At 32.2% G+C, this 23,734-nt stretch overlaps 2 protein-coding genes across 4 annotated transcripts; one reads left to right on the forward strand and one right to left on the reverse strand.

Annotated features, from left to right (window-relative positions):
• Nucleotides 1–358: 358 nt before the first annotated feature.
• On the forward strand, nucleotides 359–16,703 carry LOC126734926 (probable aminopeptidase NPEPL1). Of its 3 annotated transcripts, none has more exons than XM_050438762.1 (8): nucleotides 359–521; nucleotides 1,250–1,597; nucleotides 2,781–3,056; nucleotides 3,110–3,334; nucleotides 7,783–7,928; nucleotides 8,059–8,215; nucleotides 16,066–16,353; nucleotides 16,412–16,703. In XM_050438762.1, exons 2-8 carry the CDS (start codon nucleotides 1,268–1,270, stop codon nucleotides 16,550–16,552), a joined length of 1,563 nt encoding a protein of 520 aa, XP_050294719.1. In that variant the 5' UTR covers nucleotides 359–521; nucleotides 1,250–1,267; the 3' UTR covers nucleotides 16,553–16,703. The 3 variants fall into 3 exon arrangements, with proteins under 3 accessions (XP_050294719.1, XP_050294721.1, XP_050294720.1); XM_050438764.1 differs by lacking the exon at nucleotides 359–521 and adding an exon at nucleotides 1,077–1,199; XM_050438763.1 differs by lacking the exon at nucleotides 359–521 and having other exon boundaries at nucleotides 1,162–1,597.
• On the reverse strand, nucleotides 16,693–23,734 carry LOC126734927 (carbonyl reductase [NADPH] 3-like). Its single transcript, XM_050438765.1, has 4 exons — nucleotides 23,303–23,734; nucleotides 22,982–23,242; nucleotides 22,695–22,924; nucleotides 16,693–17,278 (listed from the first exon to the last, which is right to left on the reverse strand). Exons 1-4 carry the CDS (start codon nucleotides 23,327–23,329, stop codon nucleotides 16,954–16,956), a joined length of 843 nt encoding a protein of 280 aa, XP_050294722.1. The 5' UTR covers nucleotides 23,330–23,734; the 3' UTR covers nucleotides 16,693–16,953.

A 23,734-nucleotide genomic window follows, 5' to 3' on the forward strand; every position in this document is an offset into this window, starting at 1 on the left:
AAAGGGATAATATATAAGATATCAATCACACGATTTTGTATTATTTTTAGGACTAAATATCGGTGTGAAAGACACTCTCTGTACAATATTCCTGAAATATGGAACCCTGAGGGCTGCCTGTTCACTGAATGTGACATTTTTTGATAATGGTTATTGATGGAATGAACTATAATTTTTTCACGTCACATTATCACGTATGGCGTCATACAGAATGCTATCTATTGGTTAATAGTTGTCACATCATCATAATTTTTGTTCAAAAAAATTTTACAAATTTCTCGCCTATGCACGTAGTTAATATGTGGTAAATGCACTACGTGCGCCGATAGGTTATGTCTGCTGTCAAATATGTCACCGACAGAGGTTATGATCTCCTGTCAAATGCCAAGTTTTTTTTTGTATAATCATTTTTTATATAGGAGTATAGATTTTGGATTCTTTTGCTTTTTTTGATTATCAATTAAAATTAAGTTGATCATTTTCCAAAAATCTGATTTTTTTTAAAGTTTATAGTGGCTTCAGTAAGTATTTAATATCCGTTAAGAGAATCTTTACACATCAAGTTACTTTTATTGATATATTCTTATAAATTCAATTTACTTCACAAATATTAGTGCTATATTTTCTGTTTAAAAATCCATTATATACTTATCAGTTATGATCTTGTTTGAAATAAAAATTTAATCTCTACTCACTTATAAATGGCTATTATTTAACTAAAGATTTTCCATTGTCATACATCCTAAAAATCCTTGAAAATTAGCAAATTCGAAAGTGTCTTACTTTTGAAACCATCATGAAACTTAACTGAAACTCATATTGTTTTATAGACCAAACCACCCTAGTCGAGTCATAGCATATAGGTTAAAATTCACCATCCCTTGACCAAAACAAATCATCCAAAGCTTGTAATGGTTCTCTTAAATTTTAAAAAATCCCCAGACAGTATAAATTATATAAAAATACATATTTCAGAAAACCAAGTTCTATAATGTAATAAACATCGAATATTGTCATTGTTATGCCACATAAGCAATCTAAATAGGTATTTATTTTAAAATACACTTGACATAATAAACAGCTTTATACTGAAAATAATCTGGCTTATGTAAACAGATAATTATATCAGTAAATGAAAGTGATAAGAAGTGCTATAGCACCCCAGTTACCAAGCAAATGCTTAATAAGAACTCAAGAGAGTAAAGTATTATTTTTTTACACACTATTGTATCCAATTGTAAATTTTTAGATTAAGGCCGCAAAAACCATGGCCAAACTGGTCTTCAGATCCGGTTTGTCCAAGACAGATCCCCAACTGAATCCTGTGCTGATCGTCGGCCAACTGAAACACCTTAACCAGCTCAGATTCACTGATATTAGAGCCAAATTGGAACCGAGGGTGAATGAAGAAACATTCAAGTTGGCAGTGACCAACTTGCATCCCTCGCCAACTGACACCTCATCGTTATGGCTGAATTCGGCTACTGTAGCCGCTCTGCCAGTGAAATGTAGCAGACATAACACACCATCCAGAGCCCATTCAATTACCAAGATCGTTCAGAGTGCTTTGACTGATAGTCCTAATGAAAGCATTGTGGTAAGGGACGCTACTATTACCTTTATTTATTTATTAAGTATTAATAGTCTAAGGGCCAATTACAGACACCAATAAATAAGGAAGGAAGGAAATTATGTATATATATTTTCTTTTATCTTATATGATTACAAAACAAAAAAAGAATAATACCCAGTTATCTTCTTATGCCAACAGTAAGGGGTGACTTAAAATGTATAGTCCTGAGCCTGAGAAGCATAAAGTTTATGCCATTCTTTAAAAGTCTAAAAGTCTTGAAACTTCCATCACAATACATCCTTGATGTATTCCTGTATCTTCGAAAGAACCTCTCGGGCTATACCTTAGTTGAAGAGACTCAGAATGACAATAGTCATCAATGCTTTAATATGCAGGTCGATTTTTTGCGCTTAAGAACCTCTTGCATCCTATTAGGCTCCGGATCTGTTTGATCATTGGGTTCTTGAAATGAAAGCTACTTTGGTCGCTGTAACTCATTTTTACTTTTTAAATTATACCATTTATCCAAGAGCGAAATCAAGGCCTGTTGACACACCATGTTGGTTTTGTCACTGCCCCGTGCCCGTCATTTACAGCCGATCCGACGTTGCCACGTGTAATAATTAAATCTAATATTAACTAAACATGAATAAAACCAGCTTCCAACTAGATAATAAAAGTATTAAACTAACTAACAGAACACAAAATTTTTTAACAAGTTGTCATATAATATTAAAAATATTTCTCTAAATTCTTTTAAGCATAATTTCTTGTAGATAAATGCTTTAATTTAATTGAGCAAAAGCTGTCGGTTTGAGATCTGAATTTTTAAAATGTGTTTTTTTGTATTTATATATAAGCAAACTATTTTAATATTATGCTCTGTAAGCTTGTTTTTTTGTACGTGTGATATTAATCTATTGACAATGTTATAACTATTGTAAGTTTATACGCAAATATATGAATTATGCACTAATATATTACAACAGATAAGCTCTGCTTCTCAAAACGTCCGATTAAAGTAAGTAGAAAGTAGTATTTTTTACAAGTATCTTGGCTACTAAATCTGTATAAACAGAAATATGGTAAATTATGGTCAATAATTTTTGTAAATTTTTTTTTTTTTTGAGAAGTCTAAATCCAAATCGCAGCCGTAAATATTAAAATAATTGTACATTTAGTAGTTGTGACTAATTCTATGTTTCAGATGGTTTGTGAAAAACCAGATGTTTTTGCCAGTGCCTGTGCAATAGCTCGAGCCTTCCCATTATACACAAAGAAATCTCAATCTGAGGATAGCAAGCCGACAGTTTCTGTCGAGTTTGTGATTGTGCCTCATGGTGCGAACTCACACTTGCAGGACAATTCGCAACTCACCGAAAACGAGTTGAAATGTTTAGAATATGCCGTGGACGGGGTCAGATTAGCGGCCAAGATCGTCGACGCTCCCTGCAATGAAATGAACGTCGATAACTTTTTGGAGGTAAGAATTATCTTTTCTACCCAAGGTATTTAATTCTTATTTCTACTTTAAAGGAAGTTAAAGCTGTCGGGTCCTCGCTGAACATCACTCCGACGATAATCCGGGGCGAAGAGTTACAGAAAAAAGGTTTCGGAGGCATTTATGGAGTGGGCAAGGCGGCGAAAGTCCCACCGGCTTTGGCGGTGCTCAGTTACACTCCCGAGGGGGCCACCCAGACCATCGCTTGGGTGGGAAAGGGTATTGTTTACGATACCGGCGGCCTCTGCATCAAGGGAAAGGTAATTGATTTAACAGGGTTTATACGTTTATAAAAAATGGGTTTTTGGTGGTTCACTAGAGGCATCAGATTTTTGTAATGTCTAGTGTATCAATAAAGCGGTAATAGTAGTGGGAAAAACAATTTTAAATCCAAATTGTTTATTGGTGCTAATACACAAATGTGGTGTTTATACAAGTCAAATAACATTTAGGTATTACTTCACATTAAAATTACATTTTAAAATATAGAAAAAAATTAGCACAAAAAAGATGAAGAAAAGTAACAGTCAATTAAGTTAAATAATACTTTAAATAATGAAGGTTAAAATAATAGAGTAGACTAACATACATATGATTAAAAGACCTGAAAAAGTCTTGTGCATAAAATTGATCCTGATTTACTGATTAAGAACCTCAAAAATGATTAACTAATTGCGATGCGGTCCTTCCAGAATTTTTAATAAGCCTCGATCTTTTTATATCCTGACGGTATTCATTCTGAGATTTAACTGTAGAGATTTTCTGCAAACATTTATTTTCTTAGGCTTATTACTGAAAACTTGCGGTTTACTTTAGTATTCCCACAAACTTAAAAAAAACTAAAGAGAAATCTCCCTAGGAGTGTTTCTTGTATTCTTAAATTGCCTGTATTTCTTATGATCCATGTCTTTTGGAACTTGAGTTTTTTTAGGAATTTTCAGTGGCAATCGAAAATCCAACAATTGTACTAAATGAATTTGCTTTTTAATTTCACCTTGGTGACCAAAAATAGTCAGAATTTTGTACTCTGTTTAGGGTTCAGGTTTTTTCAGATATAGGAACCCTATCCAAAGATAAAGCTAAATAATATTTTAAGTGACAGCCAGGAACAATTGCTATTACATTGATTGATTGATTTCAAGATTTTTATTCATTGGCGAACATTTTTGGGCATAACTTTTGAATAACTTTTGAAATATTTTCATAATTTTTACATGAATATTGTGGAGTTCTTGAGGTTGAACCGGATGGTAAAAACTTCAATCTGAGTGGAAGATTTAGGTAGTTACGGCAGTTTTGGTCAGGGCATATTTTTTTTGTTGCTATTGTTCTTAGCAAATTTTCTCTTTTATTGCGAATATTTCCACAAATAATTGATTTTTTTTTGAAAAGGTTTTAGTAAAAGAAAGTGCATGTTTTACCAAACTATTTCATATATGAACTCTCTTTGTACCTCGAAAACTCTTTGAGTTAGAGGCAATTTTGGCAGCCAAGGTCCAAAAGAGATCCACCACTTTTGAGGTTTTTGAAATGCTTCTTGCGACTAATTGCTTGGAATTATGATGTTTAAGTCATGTGGTGGTTTCTGCCTGAAATCCTTTGACTGAACTGCCTGGAACAATAAAATAATTTTGCTATCTTAAGTTCAGAGAAGTATATCCAAACAATTGATGTAAGAATGGCTTGACTGCTTGAAAACGAAAATCCCTAATTTTTGTGCCTGGAATTTTATGACTTAACTGTCTGGAATAAATAAAATATTCAACTGCTTAAAATTAAAAAAAACCAGAGTTTAAGCTCGAATGCGGCTTAACAGTATTTTATATTGATGATACAGAATTTTGGTTCAGATTTGTTGCAATAGGAAATAAAGTATTTTCTGGAAGAATATCCTAGAAAACAAAACACTATATTCCATAAGGATACGCGGCGACGAACTGGTCTTCTCCTGGCACAGTTCGCTGATGATAATTGAGGCTATGAGTGCAAAAACGGACTAACCCCAATATTATTAAGTGCTAAAAAATAGGTTTAAAAAAATACGAAAATGTAAGTGCGCAAAATCCTTTTAAAAGGACATTTCTGTAGTTCGAATTAATTGAATGTTCTTGAGTGTTACTTAAATTTGCGCAACTTGTTTTAAATTTTTGGATATGGCTATAATATTCGATTTTTCTATGTGGGTTAGTCCACTCTGCATTTAAAATAGATTGGGTTTTTAATGGGTTACTATAACTGAAGCTATTATAAGTATTACGTCAAAAACTGTATTACTCGTATTGTCACGAGAATAAATAAAAAAATATAGAAACTTAATTTTTTTATTAAGTAGGTAGTTATTAAATACGTAAAGTTTCTTTTTCCTCAATTGGGCCAACTACTTCACCTCCAGTTGCTTGAGCAAATGACCTCAGATTTTTATAAAAATCTTGGTATATAGGAAATATGAATTCCATGAACTCAAGGAGATCTTTATTTTATCTTCATTAATGGCATTACCATTTGGGTATAAAAGGGGAAGATTTTAATCTCCTTGGAAACAGATTTCCTTTTACTAAGATCTACTGTGTTAAAATAAACCTCTTCATTATTCGAGTACTTATACTAAATAGTATTGGGATAATCTTTTCTAAACCTTAACCATTGGATTTTGAGCCTCTCCACCATTGTTTTTGTTTCAGATACTTTTGTGTTTATTATGTTATTTTCAAGTTCCTTTGTGGAAAAAAATCTTGACTTATCCATTTCTATTATGGTAAAGGGATTTTTTTTTCTAGCATGTCTTATGACTGTATGCCAGTCTTGAGGTATAAAGATATGTGGATGGAATTTCTTTTCTTTTTCCATGATTTCGAAATCTTTGTTGCATGTTAAATAGAAATGACCACTTACAAGGAATTTATGATCTATTTCTTCCATAGTAAATAATGGAGATGCAGTAATATAATTACATATCAATGACATTTTTATATTACGATTCTGACCACCACATTGGTCAGAATACATAACAAGTCTTTTCGATGTAGCAAAGATTTTTATGTAATATAAAATACAAGATCGCACCTCTTGCGGTCCCTTGGAAGCAATACTTTCATCCTATACAAACATGAACGAATTATTGGTTCCCATTTCATGTATATTAAAGCAGTAAGTCCATAACTGCCTTTTATAGTAACAAATGCCTGTGGTAAGTACAGGTGTAGGAAGAGTCTTCATTAGATCAAAACAGATGACCGTTGCGTTTCCACTTTTTGCCAGTTTAGTGTCTTTTTTTTAAGGTGTCTCTAGCATATAAACTTCTTACTTTTAGTAGCTCAGTGAACTAACTGAGGATAGTCCACTTTGCTTCTTTAAACTTTCATCAATAATAAAGTTCAATAACTAGTTTAGTGCTGCCATCTCGTAACGAAAAGGAATTGGTTGTTTGGTCTACTGTGCAATAAATAGATTTAAACTTGACGGATAATATTCTACAATAAAGCCGATTTTGAATTTTTGTGGGTTAGTCCGATATTGCACTTATAGCAATAGCTATAGTAATAGCAACTGACGCAAACAATTCATGTTTGCGTCAAACAAGGATGAAAGAGTTGCACTAAATAAATATTGCAAATTCGGTTCTCAAAATGCAGACATGGTGTGATGAAAAATTACTAGTTCTAAATTCTACCAAAACCAAGGCAAAAGAATAACAAAAATAAGAATACTTTGACTCTTTTGTTTAATGGAATTAATTAATATCCAGAAATCAGATGAGACTAAGCTCTTAGGATTTACTATAAATAAAACTCATGGGAATAAAATTTGCAAGAAAATATCATTCACAAACTTTGCAATCTACAATATTGTAACTGAAACACTGTAAGTGAAGGCTCTGTAATCCAGTCTTACTAGTTGCAGAAACAATGCAGAGGATATATATTATTCAAATTAGAATAATTCCGACTCTTTGTAGGATATCATACTTAGATCACTGCTCTCCATTATTTAAAAAACAAGGCATAGTCATGGCATACTCTATTTTGTTTAAAAAAAAAACATTGATGTAAATATTGCAGTGCCAAGAGACAATTCCAGGAAAATAGTGTTAACTTATGAGAATTTAATCTTATTGAAGTTTAATTCTTCTCTTTAATTTGTTATTTTAGCGAATTAATTGTGTTGAGATTTAAAGCTAAATATGCAGTCAAGTAAAATCCAAGCCGTTCATATATTTTTTCCTTTAATGCCAATGGCCTATGTTAAACGTTCTTCGGGGCAAGCAGAAAAATTAAAGCTTTTCGTTAGACAATGTAGAGTAGATTGTGAACAATTCAAACCCATAATTTAAAATACTATTAATTTAATCTTATTGCTTACACAACAGTGATTTGATATCTTTCAAAACTAAATAAATGCAGCCTAAATAGAATCATTAAACAAAACCGCTTTGTTCTACTCTATACTGTCTAACGAAAAGCTTTAATTTTTCTGTTCGCCCTAAAGAAGGCCTAATGTAGGCTGAAACGTTGGCACTAAAGGAAAAAAGATTTGAACGGCTGGGATTTTACTTGGCCCCACATCCAACTTAACCCTTAAAACTCGACAGATTTTTATTTTAGTAAGTTTTGTAACGTTAGGATCAGTTTGAAGACCTTATATTACCTATAAAATCAAAAATATTTGAAACTTAAACAAACAATCGGATATTAATAATCCACCCTTTTAGACCGCCATGACTGGAATGAAAAGGGACTGTGGAGGTGCGGCGGGCATCTTGGGTGCATTTTACACCGCGGTAAAGTCGGGTTTCAGCGAGAATCTACACGCAGTTTTCTGTTTGGCCGAAAATGCCGTAGGTCCCGACGCCACAAGGTAAATCAATCGTTTACTCGTTCTATTGGGCATTATCTTAATAAGGAAGATACTTCTTAAAAAAAGCCTTTTCTCCACAAAACTTACACAATATGCATGTTATGTGGAATAAAGATTATCTAAATTTTAGGCCCGACGATATTCATACTTTATACTCGGGCCGTTCGGTGGAAATCAACAATACCGATGCAGAGGGACGTCTAGTTTTGGCCGATGGCGTCGTTTATGCCAACAAGGATCTTAAGGCTAACATTATATTGGATATGGCTACACTTACGGGAGCCCAGGTGTGTATTGAATTTTTGTTATTATGATATAGAAACACGGTTTTTAGATGTTTTTAGTAACTATTGGTGTACGTATGACTAATTAATTATCAATTCAATTTTACTCTAATACCCTGTAGCTTGAAAACCAAGCATTTTTAGGACCCATGTTTGTATTACCCGCAGTAAATTGTGTAATGTATAAGCTTTGTTGTCAACTGTTGGAAGATTACACTTTTTTTGGGGAAAGAAGTACATTTTCAAGGACCGGAAATCCATTAAAACCTGTTTTTCCTTGTTAATTTCTTTTTTGAAATAATGCTGCCCGGAGCTTTAATTTTTCTGTTCACCCTACTATAGGCCAAAACATTGGCAATAAAAGAAAAAAAGTTTTGAAGAGCTAGGAATACAATTAATCCCTTAAGCCTTAAAGGTTAACAAAATTAAACTGAGTCACTAAAACAACACACAAAATTAAAAGTTAGTTGTGCATTTTTAATTGTATCTTGCAGTTTTGAGCCTCTTACAAGAAGATTTGTATCATCAACATAATTTGTGATTATTGAATTTTGGTTTGCAATGTTGATTGACCAATTGACCCAAAATAATTCCCTGTGCTATGCCAATTTCACAATTCTTTATCAAACTTAATTTTTTTCATCTTGAACTACTACCTTCTGAGGCCTATTAGAAAAACCAACATTATCAAGTGCATTGCTTCTAACTCCATATTTGTTTAGTGTAGTAGTAAATTTCTGTCTATGCAGTCATATGTTTTGCTTAAATCCATACAAATATCTAGGACTTTATACTCTCCAGCTGATAAAGGTGTCTCTTGTAAATTGAAATATCACAGTTGTTGTTGATTTGCTCTTTAGATAACCCTGTTGAACTTATGACAATAAATGACATTTATTGATAAAATGAACTAGTGTTAAGCACATCACTACTTATACAAGGGCGTGGTTTGATTTTGGCAAGTCTTAGATGATTTGGAAAAGTGGCAAACTTCATAGAATCCACTAATATGCAACATTTTAAAAATTTATCTGCTTAGAACATTGAAAGGCTAGAAGTAGCATGCCGTGGAACTATGGGCAGGTTTGTTTGCTTGCAACATCTCTGATACAATGATGCCAAATGCTTATAGAGAAATGGCAAAAATCACTTTATAATATCATAAAATTTTTCAGTTTTTTCCGAAAACTTAAAACAATACTACTGCTCCCCTTTAATAAAATATCAAGCATTTTTTTAAAATAAATTTGATAAGATACTCTTATCGAAGTCAATATACGTTAAATAAATGAAAATAAAGTACGAAGCAACGAGAAAACGTTAATGGCATCGCAACGCCGCTCGAACGCATTGTTGACGCCACCGATACAAGCACTCTCTACCAGTGACGTCGTCAACAAATATTTACCTGATAAATTTTTATTAATTATTATAGAGTTTAAATATAAGTAATATTACCATTGATGGTAATATTACTTATATATGCTATTTATGTGTTTTTTTAACGGACTTCGTTAGAGGAAGGTAATAAAAGGCAGCATTTTTGTCAAAGCATTTTTATGGAAATAAAATATTTTATTAATATAATATTATAGATTTCTTAATAAATCATGTTTTAAGACACAAATTTTTAACATTTTGCAAAATTTTATTATATTATACAAAACTCAGTTTTACATCACTTACTTTAAATCACATAATATATACTTCTATGGTGCTGACTTTTTCAAAGGGACAGTATGGCTTCAGCGGAAAGAGTTAAAACTACAAGGAGGTTCAAATTGTGAAGGAGTTGCAGGTTTTTTATAGGTTATAAGATTTTTATTATGAGTATTTAGCCTGTACAATGGTTTTGAGATATTTAACAGTGACCTATATAATACCTAATACCAATTATTATATCAGATTAATTTATACTAAAAAACAAAGCTTACCTAAGAATAAAGACTATGTACAATAGATTAGATTAGATAGTTTATTAGTAGTAATATACAAACAAGTACTTTTACAAGTCAAATAAAATATGTAATATATGTAATATTTCTTAAGTATTTTAATAATAACTTGAGACATCTAATTCAATTTCTTTGGCGCAAATTTGTTTGTTGCAATCTTCGAATTTTAATTTTTTGTTCTTTTTTTTCCATAATTTGGTGACAAGTGATTTAGCTTTTAAAAAGTCCTTAGGATATCATTTTCATTTTACCCTAGAGTAATATACATAAAAATATAGTATTACCAATATTAAAAAGAAAAAATTAAAAAAATGTATTATGATAATCCAATTAATCAATAAAATGTATGTTATTATAAAGAATCTTTGAAATATCATACATTTGATTAATTGCATTTAATTACAAATATAACACAATAAAATACTATATCACTTTTAAATAAGATATATAGAATAAGATGATACATGGCATAAAAGTCTTATTTGTACTTAGAGACAGAATTGAACAATAATTTTTAAATTTGCTATAATGATGTCTATTTTGAGTGTATTTTTACCTTTTCCCTGGCAGAGTCAGGGAATGTGTAGCAGTTAAACAAAAACGGATTGGATGGGAAATAGTAATTGTTGACCTAGACCCCACAGTAACTATTAATCTCAGATGCAGTTATTGTTGATGATGAATGATCAGATCTGTAATTATACAAAATTTGGTGTATCAAAAATATTAATTTATTTTAATTATCCATACTTGTCTATATTAGCTTCACTGTTTGTAGTATATACCATTTTGGAAGCTAAAGAAGTTTTTGCACTCTTCAGGAAAACTACCCTTGCAGCTTTGAAGGGTAAATCACTTGGTAAATTAATGTAATGTTAATGTAAAAAAATAGTTTTACACACATACCTAATTTAATAAGTATTAGGTATAAATAAAGCTTATATGAGTAACACTAATACTTTTTGTGACGATTTTTTTATACTAGAAAAATATATTAAAAAAAAAATTACCTTTAAGGTAGAGCTGATTTTTTTAATAAAGTCCGTATACTGATAATATTATCTTCCTTATATAATAAATCACTTCTAAGGATGTGATCTGAACAAATATATTCTTTTTAATTGTGTTGATTTCGATTAATGAAATCCATTGTTCCCTTTGGGCATATATTAGGCAATTTATAATAAGTATTTAATATTTAATCAAAAAGCAAAAAAAAATACAGTAATAAATTAATATGTGGTGCCAATTACTATATATATATTATTATAGGTTGCAATATGGTAAAACAAAAAAAAAATTATCGACCAAATTTTAGGGAAAGACAAAATTAACTATACATACCTAGATATCAATATCTAAATAAATTTCAAAATTCTTTAAAGGCAATAAAAAATTAGTAATTTCATCTATCTACCTAATGTCTATATTAAAAAACAACTATATATAGATAGGTATATGGGTATTATGCCATCTTTCTGCCAAAACAACAAAAAAAACATAAAATCCTGCAATAAAACCAGCGATAAAATTCTAGTTTTATATTTTTTATAGCCTATTGATAGATGAATATGTTCAAAAATATATTTAGATTTAAAAATATAAATATTTTGGTATTTTACACACACTTTCACATTCAAGTTTTTATTAGGTTTATATCTATAAGATCCCCTATTCTACGTTTATGATGATGGTTACCCCATGATGTGATGTTATGAAAGTATCGGTATTTACTTGTGAAAAGTTCGGCTTGAATCACCTTTTTATCATGATGCGGCACAAACGACACAAGTTTTTGCCATCCTAGCAATTTAAAAAAACACTAAAATGTGGCCTTTTTCCTTTTGAAACCAAAAAATTAAAGAAAATACACGAATCCCGAACATAAACAAAAAGCCGTTTGACAGATGACACTATGCGTATGGCTCAGGCGCTTAAGTTCCGGTGTTGTCGCTTCAAATTTTTTAGAAACGGTTTTAGGGATAAGAATGTTAATAATTTTGTTATTTTTTTGCTTAAGGATATTATATTTATTCTTAAAATAGGTTAATTGTAGTATTTATATTTTTTAATTTAAATTTTCCTATAAAATACAACACAAGTAAGTTAAATTAACGTTATAATGGTTGTTAAAATATAGCAAAAAATTTTCTCCGTTGGAAATTCGCGTCGACTTGACAACAGAGAATCGGCAAATATGTTTGTAAACAACACACCCCTCTTGCCCCTGTGCACATGTTGGACTCAAACAAAGTTGTTGTTTACTAATTCTAGCCTTTCAATGTTCTAAGTTTATCTGCTAATGGATAAAAATCCTAACTTGGCACGTTTTAAAGTTTGGACCTTGTTTGACAAAATCGTCTCTAACTCCAATGCTTTTGAGGCACTAAAAACGTTCTCACATTTATTTATTTACTTTTCTTTTTATTTATTTTATTAAAAACAAATAGAATGTTGACAGGCCAAAACCCAAAGGAACACCCACAAATTACAAAACATTGCAGGTGTACTTAACTAAAAAATAATACAAGAGCAAATATACAATAAAGTGCTAATTTAAATTTAGTGTTCTTATTAATTAGAACTAGGATCTGTGATTCTCTTCTTAAACATAGAAAGAGAGCGACAAAATAAATCTACAGTAAAAAATGTGTAATTATACTCGTAAGTTTATTTCTCTGACAATACTCAAAAAATTTGTCCAGATCATTTTGTAAAGGAAAGCAATCATCAAGATTATTGATGGGCAAAAATCTTAATATCGTCTGCATAAAGTAATATTTTGGATAAAGTAAAACATAACATAATTTAAAAAGATTGGGCAAACTTGGGATTTTTTAAATCCGTATGTATTCTAAAGTCATATTTTTGCATTTTTTTCTGAGTACATTAATGTATCACAACCTAATCTTAAAAAGCTAGTAAATGTTAGCTTTAAAAATCAGGCCGTGAATTTGTTCATACATGCATAAAACTTGGAACGTGCATAAAAAACGTTTTGTTTATTGCATGCATGGATACTAAGTCACAGAGTCAATACAATAATTCAACATTTTTTAAAAGTACATTATAAAATGTTTAAACCTTTGTAACAAAAAACTCGAAGCAGCCCTGCTTTAATATTTAAACATGTAAAGAATTGACTTATTTTATTTTGTTAAAAATAAAAAGATCTTATTAGGTTTCCAGAAAAATCGGTTAAAATCCGATTCAGAGTTTCAAATATAAGTGTAGAAAATTTAAAAAAAGCAAATTTAAACCGTATAAGATAAATATTGTTCGAGAATAGCATTCTCACGATCGACTTAACCAATTGAAATTTTCTTATTGTCTTTTAACCAAATCTAACGAAGATCTGGATTTTGCAAGAAAGAGAATATGATCTGACGAATTGAAAAATGTAATAGGCAAAATACAAGACATTGATATCAAGAAAGCAAACATATTACTTTTGAATGGCAGCAACGAGGCCGATTTAGTTTCAGTGTTTCATGTTTTGTATTGGGCACTAAAATTATATATACTATTTTTGAGGGTAGCTTAACTGCCCAACGATACCTAAATATATTACAAAATAATATGCCAGAGTTGCTGGAGGACATACTTTTGGCACAGCAACATCAGATATATTCCCAGCAAGATGGAGCACCCGCTTATAATTCAAGGGTAGTTTCAGAGAATATTTGAGAGCTCATTTTGGTAGACGCTGGTTTGGCACGTACATGCCAATCAGGTGGCCCTCGAGGTCACCGGATTTAAGTATTTTACACTTTTTTGTATGGTAATATATAAAAAATAAAATTTATGCAATTCGGCCTTTAATAATCTAGATAAACTCCGAGCCTCAACCGAAGTAGCATTCAGAAACTTACAAAGGCAACTATTTATAATTTTAAATGCCTTAAGGCGAATTGAAACTCTATGTGCCTTATGTATAAGACAAAATGTCAATGTTGTAATTACAGTTTTAAATGTTAAATTTGTACCGATATATTTTTTTTCAATATTTTTAAGTTTATGTTAAAGAGTAATATTTTGAGTTTATGTTTAAAATATTATTAAATAAATAGGTTTAAATCACATGCCATTTTAAAAAAGTAATAATTAAATGCATGTTTGAGTTATGTTAATTATAATTAAATGCATATATTTATTATTAATGGCATTATTCGTGCATATATGTATTATGCATGGCCTACTATTAAAAAACAAACATAAATATGGATTTTTGGAGCAAAAAATTTATTAAAGATTAGGTTGTGATACAATGTAAGTATACAGAAAAAAATACCAAGTTTGTGGTCAATCTGAAAAACAGTGCTCTAAAAAAAATTTTAAATACTACCACTGACTTATATATAAAAATATCTATTATAAGCAGTTTTAATTATTTTTCTATCTTATACAGGGCCTGAGAAATAATAACATCTTTAAAAGTGAACATTTTCATTTTCGCCCTGTATCTCAGGAACAAAACTAGTTGGATTATTTCTGTTTGTGGCTTTAAAAGTTTTAGAAAAAAGTGATACAGAGTCGTGAAAACCGCAAAGCTATATCACAGACAATAAAGAGTAAAGCTATATATATATGACAGAGATACCCTGGAATTTCATTTAAAATGGGATTGACTACATTCTAGAATCGATTAAAAATGTACGACGTTAACCACCAAAGATCTCCATGAACTCCGACTCCGGCAAGTTTCTGTAATAAAGTATTATGACCAATTTTGTCAAATGCTGTGCTCACGTCGGTGTAAACAGAGTCCACTAACGTCTGACAATTCATTAAACGGAGTATACCGGGTGGTGCGTCGCCGAGCGGAACATAGGAAATCCCATGTAAGTTTTAAGGGGCTTTATTGGCTTCCCTATACATTTTATAGAAAAAATGTAAGATAACTTTTTGAAGAGACCAATCTGACAAATCCTCGTGCAAAGTTTCATAAAATTTTATTAAGCTAATCTTGAATTATTGAATTAAATATAATTACCAAATTACCAAACTTTCGGTTCAGGTAAAACCAGAGACCAGCCACCAGCAAACAATTTGTTATAAGGCTTTGTCAAATCTGACGTACAGCCGAATACAAGAAATGTTTTTTTTTTTCGTTTTATCAATCTCACAACCATACATTCAAAGTAAGGCACGTTAACATTACTTTTTTATCTAAACTTTTATTTAATATAACGATGAAGTTAAACCAATAACAATTATTTTATTTTTATTTGGTCAATTATTGACACTTTTCCTCACGTCAGTGACAATATTCATTTTACTGGTGCCCGTTTGGTTTTACCTGAACCGAAAATTTGCTAATTTTCCAATTACACTTAATTGAATAATTCAAGATTCGCTTATTAAATTTTTTTGAAATTTTGCACAAGGATTTGCCAGATTGGTCTCTTCAAAAAGCTATCTTACATTTTTTCTATAAAATGTCCAGGGAAGCCAATAATTGACCCTCTTAAAATTTACATGAGTTTTCCTGTGTTCCGCTCGGCCACGCACCACCTGGTATATTCCGAGTAAACAACTAGTTGGAATCAATTGATCGTTTGGGAAAAAAAACGGTGCTGCTCATCAATAATTATAGGTTTTAGAAAATGTATTCATTTATCATGAATTAATGATTCAAAAATTTTACCGAAAATATCAAGTTTACTTATTAGTCTATAATTTTCACACTAGATTTATCACCACTCTTATAAATTGGCACTACATTAGCCATTTTCCACTTGCAAGGGAACACACATTGCTTAAGAGATAAGTTATACATAACAGACAATGGTTTATATAGTGAATGTGCAAATTTGTTTACACCCCCACTAAATGATTGAGTAATTAACACTCTTTTAATCTCCCTAATAACCGAAATTATTCTTATTCAAAATCAAGGGCATCGCCACTGGAAAATACCACGCCGCAGTACTAACTAACAACGGCAATTGGGAAGACATTGTCGTCAAGGCGGGACTCACTTCCGGCGATCTGACCTTCCCGCTACCGTACTGTCCGGAACTGCACTTCCCGGAGTTCACGTCCGCTTTGGCCGACATGAAAAACAGCGTCGGCGACCGTAGTAACGCTCAGGCGAGTTGCGCCGGCCTTTTTGTCGCCGCCCATTTAGGATTCGATTATCCCGGCACTTGGGTGCATGTCGATATGGCTTATCCGGTTCATAGCGTAAGTAAAGTTCCTTTTTTTCTCCTATTTAAGTTTTCTTAACAAGCATTATTTACAGGGAGAAAGGGCTACAGGTTACGGTGTGTCCCTGTTAAACACCTTATTCGGAAGCTATAGCAAGCAACCCTTGTTAAAAAGCATAGCGCCAGATTTGTCTGGAGCCTGCGAATGCAGCGCTAAAAAGCAGAGAACTGCTTAGTTGGTAGCATTTTAGTTAAGCATATTGTAATTCAAGTGCCTGTTTTGCTTTCGATTATTAATAGGGTGCATAAATGTTGTACTTAACTTTTTATTCTGATTGATGTGCTTAAACGTGTGATTTTGAGGGATAAATAAACATTTCTTTGAAATGCTTTTCATTTATTTACAATAGCGTAAAGTTTTTTACAAATTAGCAAATGAATTCAAGGGAAACTCGAAGAAGAAAAATCCTTTGGTCTACTGGAGTTTTTGAGTATGTTTTTTAAACATTCTCAAAACTTTGCTAATCTTCAAAAAATTAAAGAAACCAAAGGGTTTTCTCCTTAGGAGTTAAAATTTTTGAGTTTCCTTTGGAATTTAATACATTAAAACAACAAAACGAAAAAATCTCTTTGGAAATTATGCAGTAGGAATCGGTCCGTCATAATCCATAATCGTACAATCGTACCAAACGAATTTGCCTTTTACTTGCGCCTCGAGAGCTAAAAATAGTGAAGATTTTGCCCCCTGATCAACGGTCAGGACTCCTTTGTGATCGGTCATGTCGGTGTCAACAAAACCGGGATGCGCGGAATTTACCGAGATGTTACGGTTCGGTTGTTCCTGGTCGAGTAGTTTTTGTTGGATCACCGTGAGAGCGTTGACGCCCACTTTTGATACGATGTAAGAGACTTTCGGTGGGACCCCCCAACCTTTACTTTGGTATGTGTTGTCCCTGGCATCCCTAAAAATATGGATTAGAATTTAAATCAGTTAGGTATGTTAAGGTGTGATATGGAATAGAGCCAAATCAGGTGTTTAAAAATTAGGTTGTGATTTGATTTTGTTAAAACAGAGTAGGAATTTCTATTTTAACTTGTCTTAATAGCCCTATTGTTGAAAAATGTTTTAAATATTGTGGCTAATTCTAATATTATTATTTTAGCAGTGTATGGCAGCCCATCTGGAAGTTATAATAATAAGCCTTTATTTTCAACAGGCAACTTGCCCAATAACAGGAAACAGTTGCAAAACAATGAAAAATATAGTTAAAAAAAACACACACAAACAAACCTAAAAGAATGAAAAGAAAAGAAAAAAAGTAAAGTCACAATCTCAAAAGTTATCCAAAAAATTAGAACAAATAACTATTAATATGATATAAAAACCCAATTATAAAAGTTTTACAAGATAATCACATATTCAACAAAATTAAATTAAATTAACTGCAATATACCTACTAACTATAACTTAAACACATGGGTAATAATCCCAAGAGTAATGATCTACCAAGATATCGACAATCCCATGAACCGGAGAGTTTATATCGGACATGTGACAGATCCGATTAAATATAGCGCATATTGTATATAGTGGCGATTTCAACAGGATGTTAGTATGAGGCCTTGGTAGAAAGAATGTTAGGGGATGTCTAGCATTAAGCCTAGGCACCATGAAACGTACACCAGAAAGAAGTACGGGACTATCAATGAATCCATTCAGTAACCCATGCAGGAATTTTACAGAGATCATTCTTCTGAGATGTAATGGATGTAAATTAAAGCGTTCCAATAGTTGCCGATGATCAAACCTTTTACCGGATATATGCCATCCTGCCTGAAGGCCAAAAACTTCAAGCAAATCTATGCTGAACAGATTCAAGGAGACCAACATGATTCTGATACAGCGGGTTCCATATAATGCAGCCAAACTCCAGTTTTGATCTCACAAAGCAACAGAAAAGCAATCTTAATGTAGATTCCAAAGTAAAACTCTGAGAACATCTAATTATGAACCCAAGCCTTCTCAGGGCTGACTTGACTATGTTGTTGAAGTGTGGAACGAATGTCAATTCAGAGTCAAAGGTTATACCAAGATCAGTAATTTGCTCTAATCTACTCAAAATAGTATCATTAATAAAGTAATTAAAATTTAAGGGTGTTTTTGATTGTTTTTGATAGAGTAACTGACCACATTGCATCTAGCCGCATTCAAGCCTAAACTGTTAACAGCACACCATATCTCCAATGTATTTAGACAGTTCTGAAGAAAAACACAATCCTCCAAACCATATACATTTAAATATAGCTTCAAATCGTCGGCAAAAGCCAGCCTATGACAAGTGAGTGACTCAATCAAGTCATTTATAAAAAAAACTAAACAGGAGCGGACCCAGGTTCGAGCCCTGTGGCACACCCGACGTTACGTTAAAAAGTTTCGATTTAAAGCCCTCATATTCAACATATTGAGATCTACCAATCAAGTAGGAATGAAATAAATTAAATAATCTCCCTGAAAAACCATACTGAGTTAATTTATGCAGCAAAATATAGTGATGTATCCGATCAAAGGCTTTTTGGTCTAAGTCGGTATAAATACCATCGACTCGAGTATTAACATCAAGTGATTCACAGATGTGGCTAGACAGACAGGATAAGTTAGTAACACAAGATCGCCCGCTAAAAAATCCATGCTGGTCTACAGAGATGAGTTCTTTTGCGTGACTAAATAGCGACCGATTCAGGATAATTTCGAAAATTTTTGAGAAGTTACAGAGTAATGAGATTGGCCTGTAGTTCACGATTTGATCAGAGTCCCCAGCTTTTAAAATAGGTATTATTTTAGCAGTCTTCGAAATTTCAGGGATTTGTTTTGTTGACAGTATTAAGTTGAAAATGTAGGTCAGCGGATCAGCCAGGACACCAATGCAATCTTTAACCAAGAAGCTAGGCACACCGTCTACACCAGATGGTTAACTTATTTTTTAGTTTTTTACTAGCCAAAATTAAGCTAGGGAAGCATCAACGTTGGAAATGTCAAAGTGGGGCACATTGTCAGACGTCGACGAATGGTTAATGAATTTTGATTGTATAAATGCCTCACCAAAGAACAGTGCAAAAGCATCAATTATGTCTTGTGGGTCTTTAATTACCATGTCATCGGGTAGCCTCATCATACCAGGAATCCTCGTGCTAGCCTTCTTAGAACCAATAAAATTCCAGAAGCTAGATGGGTCCAAAGAAATATTCCTTTCGGTGTTTGATATATACAACTTATATTCATTGCGTATTTGTAGTTTGATAAGGAGTCTAAGAGAATGGAATTTATTTTGAAAGAATGGAGAATTGTACATTTTAAAGTCCTTGAAAGCCTTTTCTTTCCTATAAATGTTCTTAATCAATTCTCGAGAATAATAATTTGGAAATCTTCTTTTACGTTGCTGCTTAAGAGGAATCATTAACATCATCATTAACGTTAGAGGATAAATACACAGTAGACCAGTCAGCTTCAAGGATCGAGTCATAAAGGAGATGGAAGTTGGCCTTTCTAAAATTAAAAGAATGAGATAAGTTTTTATTAAGCTGAAAATTATGGACACGTTGGCCTGAGACAGTAAAATCAATTTCCAGTGCAGGGTGATGCAAATCATCCAAGACAAAAGGCACGTCACTACGCGAAACAGTATAGATGAAGTTAGATAAAACAAGGATCCAAGAGTCTGTTATTATAGTTTAGGATGTGATTACACTGAACAAGATTAAAAGTGTTAGCAAAATTGTTCACAGCAATAGACTTTTGACTAACATGATTACGTCCTGTAGGTGAGTTAATAGAGAAATCAGACACGTTAAAATCGCCCATTACACTATGGTTTAGCTTTGATATTAAAAGTGTAAACTGATCCAGAAATTGCTCGAAAATTACAGATGTGATAGATGGTGGGATGTACAAAACAATCATGTAAAATATCTGTAACCTAATAGTAAATTTACAGCCAACAACATCGATACAGGGCGCAATACTATTGCAAAAATCAGACAAACTAATTTTTTCAGAGACAATGTTTTTAGAAACTCCACAGAGAACTCCGTTACCACGTGTGGCAATAACGGATTCAAATTTTCGGTCCGACCGGTAAACATCATAAGTCTTTGGAAATATTTCACCACTAGATATCTCTGGCCTCAACCATGTCTCGGTGATGCATATGGTGTGAAAATCCTGAGCAATGGCGGCAAGAAAAAAAGTCGCGGTTTTAGTGTTAAGACCACGAACATTTTGATAAAAAGAAGTTAAGTGGGCATCACTAGCATGTGAAAATAAAGGCGAATCTAGTTTTTTGCTACAAATGACATCTTTTCTGGATACAAGTAAGCCAGTAATGGTTTCAGGTGACTTTAATGTTAGATAAACAAGTTTTGAACGAACTCAAGATGACAATTGTGAGAGCTGACATGAATGTATTCCTTTGCTCCCCATAAAGAATAGGGCTACTAGGTTTGCAGATGAATCCATCATCATTTGGCATGGAAAATACATGAATTGCTGCAATGCAAATCGACTTTTTGTTAATACGTCGAAAACAAATCTGTTAGGGTTTACATGTTCAATGAATTCTGTCACTATCAATAAGGAGTCAATTTTTTGCAGACTCAAATTATAGGAACACATAATTAAAGTTGCATCAGGTTGCTAAGCCCTTAGAATTTTTAAGAATTTAGATGTTATGGCAAAAAATGCTTATCACATCCTTGTGGAGTCACATCTTCGCTATGGGATTTGTGCCTACTATCTCTTTAATACAGTATTTGTTCTGCAAAAAAGAGCAATTAGAGCCCTTTGTGGAGTGAGGTTGTTGGCAGCTTTTTGTGCAAAATAGAGTCCTGACTCTTTTAGATGTTTATACATGCTTGAAGCAGCAGGAAATTGTACATACACCCTTCAGTTGCCCATTTGACATTCAGAGCAAGTGAGAAGTTGTTTTATTTACATGGGTAAAAAAACGTTTAATCACCTTCCTCTTCGAATAAGACAACTTAACTCTTATAGTAGATTTAAAAAGATTGTTAGTTACTAAGGCATATTATACATTAGACGAGTTTTTTAATGATGTTTTGTCCTGATTACCAAATATGTATGTATGTGTGACTTAAAAATTATATTAACTCCATTTTGCTTTCTGATATCTACTATTAAGTTTTACTGGCTTAGATTTAATAAGGCTTTGTTAATAACTCTAAATATGTTGTGTGACTATTGCTAGCATAATTTTATCTGATCATAGATCACAAATAATAGAATATATCATCACAATGACTGTGGTTTTAATCAGTCTCGAAAGGTATTTAAACCAATAACACAACAGGGGCTTAATAAATAAATTTTATAACATTTTGCATACATTTTCATGGGATTTTATTGGGGAAAAAACAGATGATTTGCTTCAACATGCTAAAAATAATCAGCATTTTCAGAAAAATCCTATACTAATTGTTCTGAACATGTTTATGGTTTAATGAAGACCTTGAGGGAATGAGGGTCCACTTGCAGTTTTTGAAAGTGCTAAACCATCAATATAAACTTATAGAAATTTAACAAGAACTTAAAAGTTACAGAAAACTATAAAAAAGCAATAATAAAAAAAAATCAAATGACAACACTATGTGGCACACCATAAACAGTCACCAGGGTAAAAGTAAAAATTCATTAGATCATAAAAATACCTCAATGATTAATAAATTTTTATTTCGGCATAGTGCAAGATATCCCAATCTCAAATAATAATCCACTTGATTATCTTACAGAGAGAGCAGCAGTATCTCCATTTTTATTTATTTAATGAATTCTTTAAATCAGATTTTAATATGCTATAAGTGCCATTATAGTTTAATCTAATCTATTAGTATGCATTGTACATGTAAAATACTGTCTGTATTTGTTTTAACAAGCTCTTTTTAATTAATTTTGTATCATATTCTTTATGAGGGATGTAAACTCGTTGTAATAGCTTGAATAAATTATTGAGTATAAGATGCTAATACTTACCTCAAAAATTGACTCTATATCTTTATCTGGCCTTAATTTAACCAACTCAAAATAAATGACTAGATTAAAAAAAAGATCCTGTTGCCTCAAATTGGTAATTATTTATGGCTGTAAAGCATAATTTTGACAAAAAATGATTGGTTTTCATAGTATGAGCCTACATAAAGAATATTTCCTTAGATACAGGATTTTCCAAAATAATGTAAATTTTCTCAAATATTTTCTGATTACTGATTTCTCTAGAGCCTAATGGGTTTTCGATTTTAAAAAACCTGCTTTTAACATAATTACAACACAATTTTCATCAAACTTAATTGATATCTTCTATGACTTACTTTATATATTCCCTCATCAACTCATTCAATTGTTCAACAGTTTTTGCATCCTTAAATTTGGCCCTGATAGCTTCTGAGGGAATCTTTTGCAAAAGACCTGCTGAACTGGACACATTAATTACTTTTGCATTTTGCCTCAGGAGTGGAAAGAGAGCCTCACAAACCCTGACAGTTCCAAAGTAATTCACAGCCACATCTTTTTCCGCCTTTTCTCCCTCTGGTAAATCATTCTACGATTAACAGTATAATTACCAATAAGTATTGAAAAAATACCTCGAAAGTCTTACACTGGCATACACCCCGGCATTGTTAATCAAAATATCTAGACCACCATGGGTCTGTTTAATGTGTTCCTTAAAGTTATTCACACTGGTTTCATCTGATATGTCAAGCTGATGAAAAAGGGGTTTGTGTCCTAAGGCATTCAGTTTTGAGACAGCTTCTTGGCCTCTTTTAACGTCTCGGGAAGTTAGGTAAACATCCCCATTGAATTTTTCACAAAGGCCTTTAACTATTGCAAAACCTATGCCTTTGTTGGAACCTGTAACCTAAAATAAAAAAAATTAGTGGAATTTGTCTATGAAGGAAGTATATTCTAAAGCACTTACCACAGCCACTTTCTTTACACTGGACATTTTAACACTAAATTAATAATAGGGCTCAAAAACTTTGTTAGTCGTTTATATAACCACTGGTAGATGTTGGTATCGCAAGGTTTTTTGATAAGATAAGTATTTTTTGGGTTTACAATCAGCAAACACCGCTTATTGGCGAATTGAGTGCACAAACAGGTAACCACAAAAACTCTTAAAACGATAATAAGAATTCAAAAAAAAATATAAATAAATAAGGTTCCATATTCAGTGAACAGTTGCTCGCTGCCATCTTGTCAGGGTTGCGATGTTTAAGAAATTGTATAGAGGTTTTTAGAATTGTCTGGTTAATAAGGGTATGGCGTCGGTCGTCGAAAACCATAAGATTATACGTAAACGTAAATAAGATTTATCGTAAATTAAGCTTAGAGATTAACGGAACTTTAA

This window comes from Anthonomus grandis, chromosome 4 (genome assembly GCF_022605725.1).
Source record: "Anthonomus grandis grandis chromosome 4, icAntGran1.3, whole genome shotgun sequence".
Taxonomy (NCBI): domain Eukaryota; kingdom Metazoa; phylum Arthropoda; class Insecta; order Coleoptera; family Curculionidae; genus Anthonomus; species Anthonomus grandis.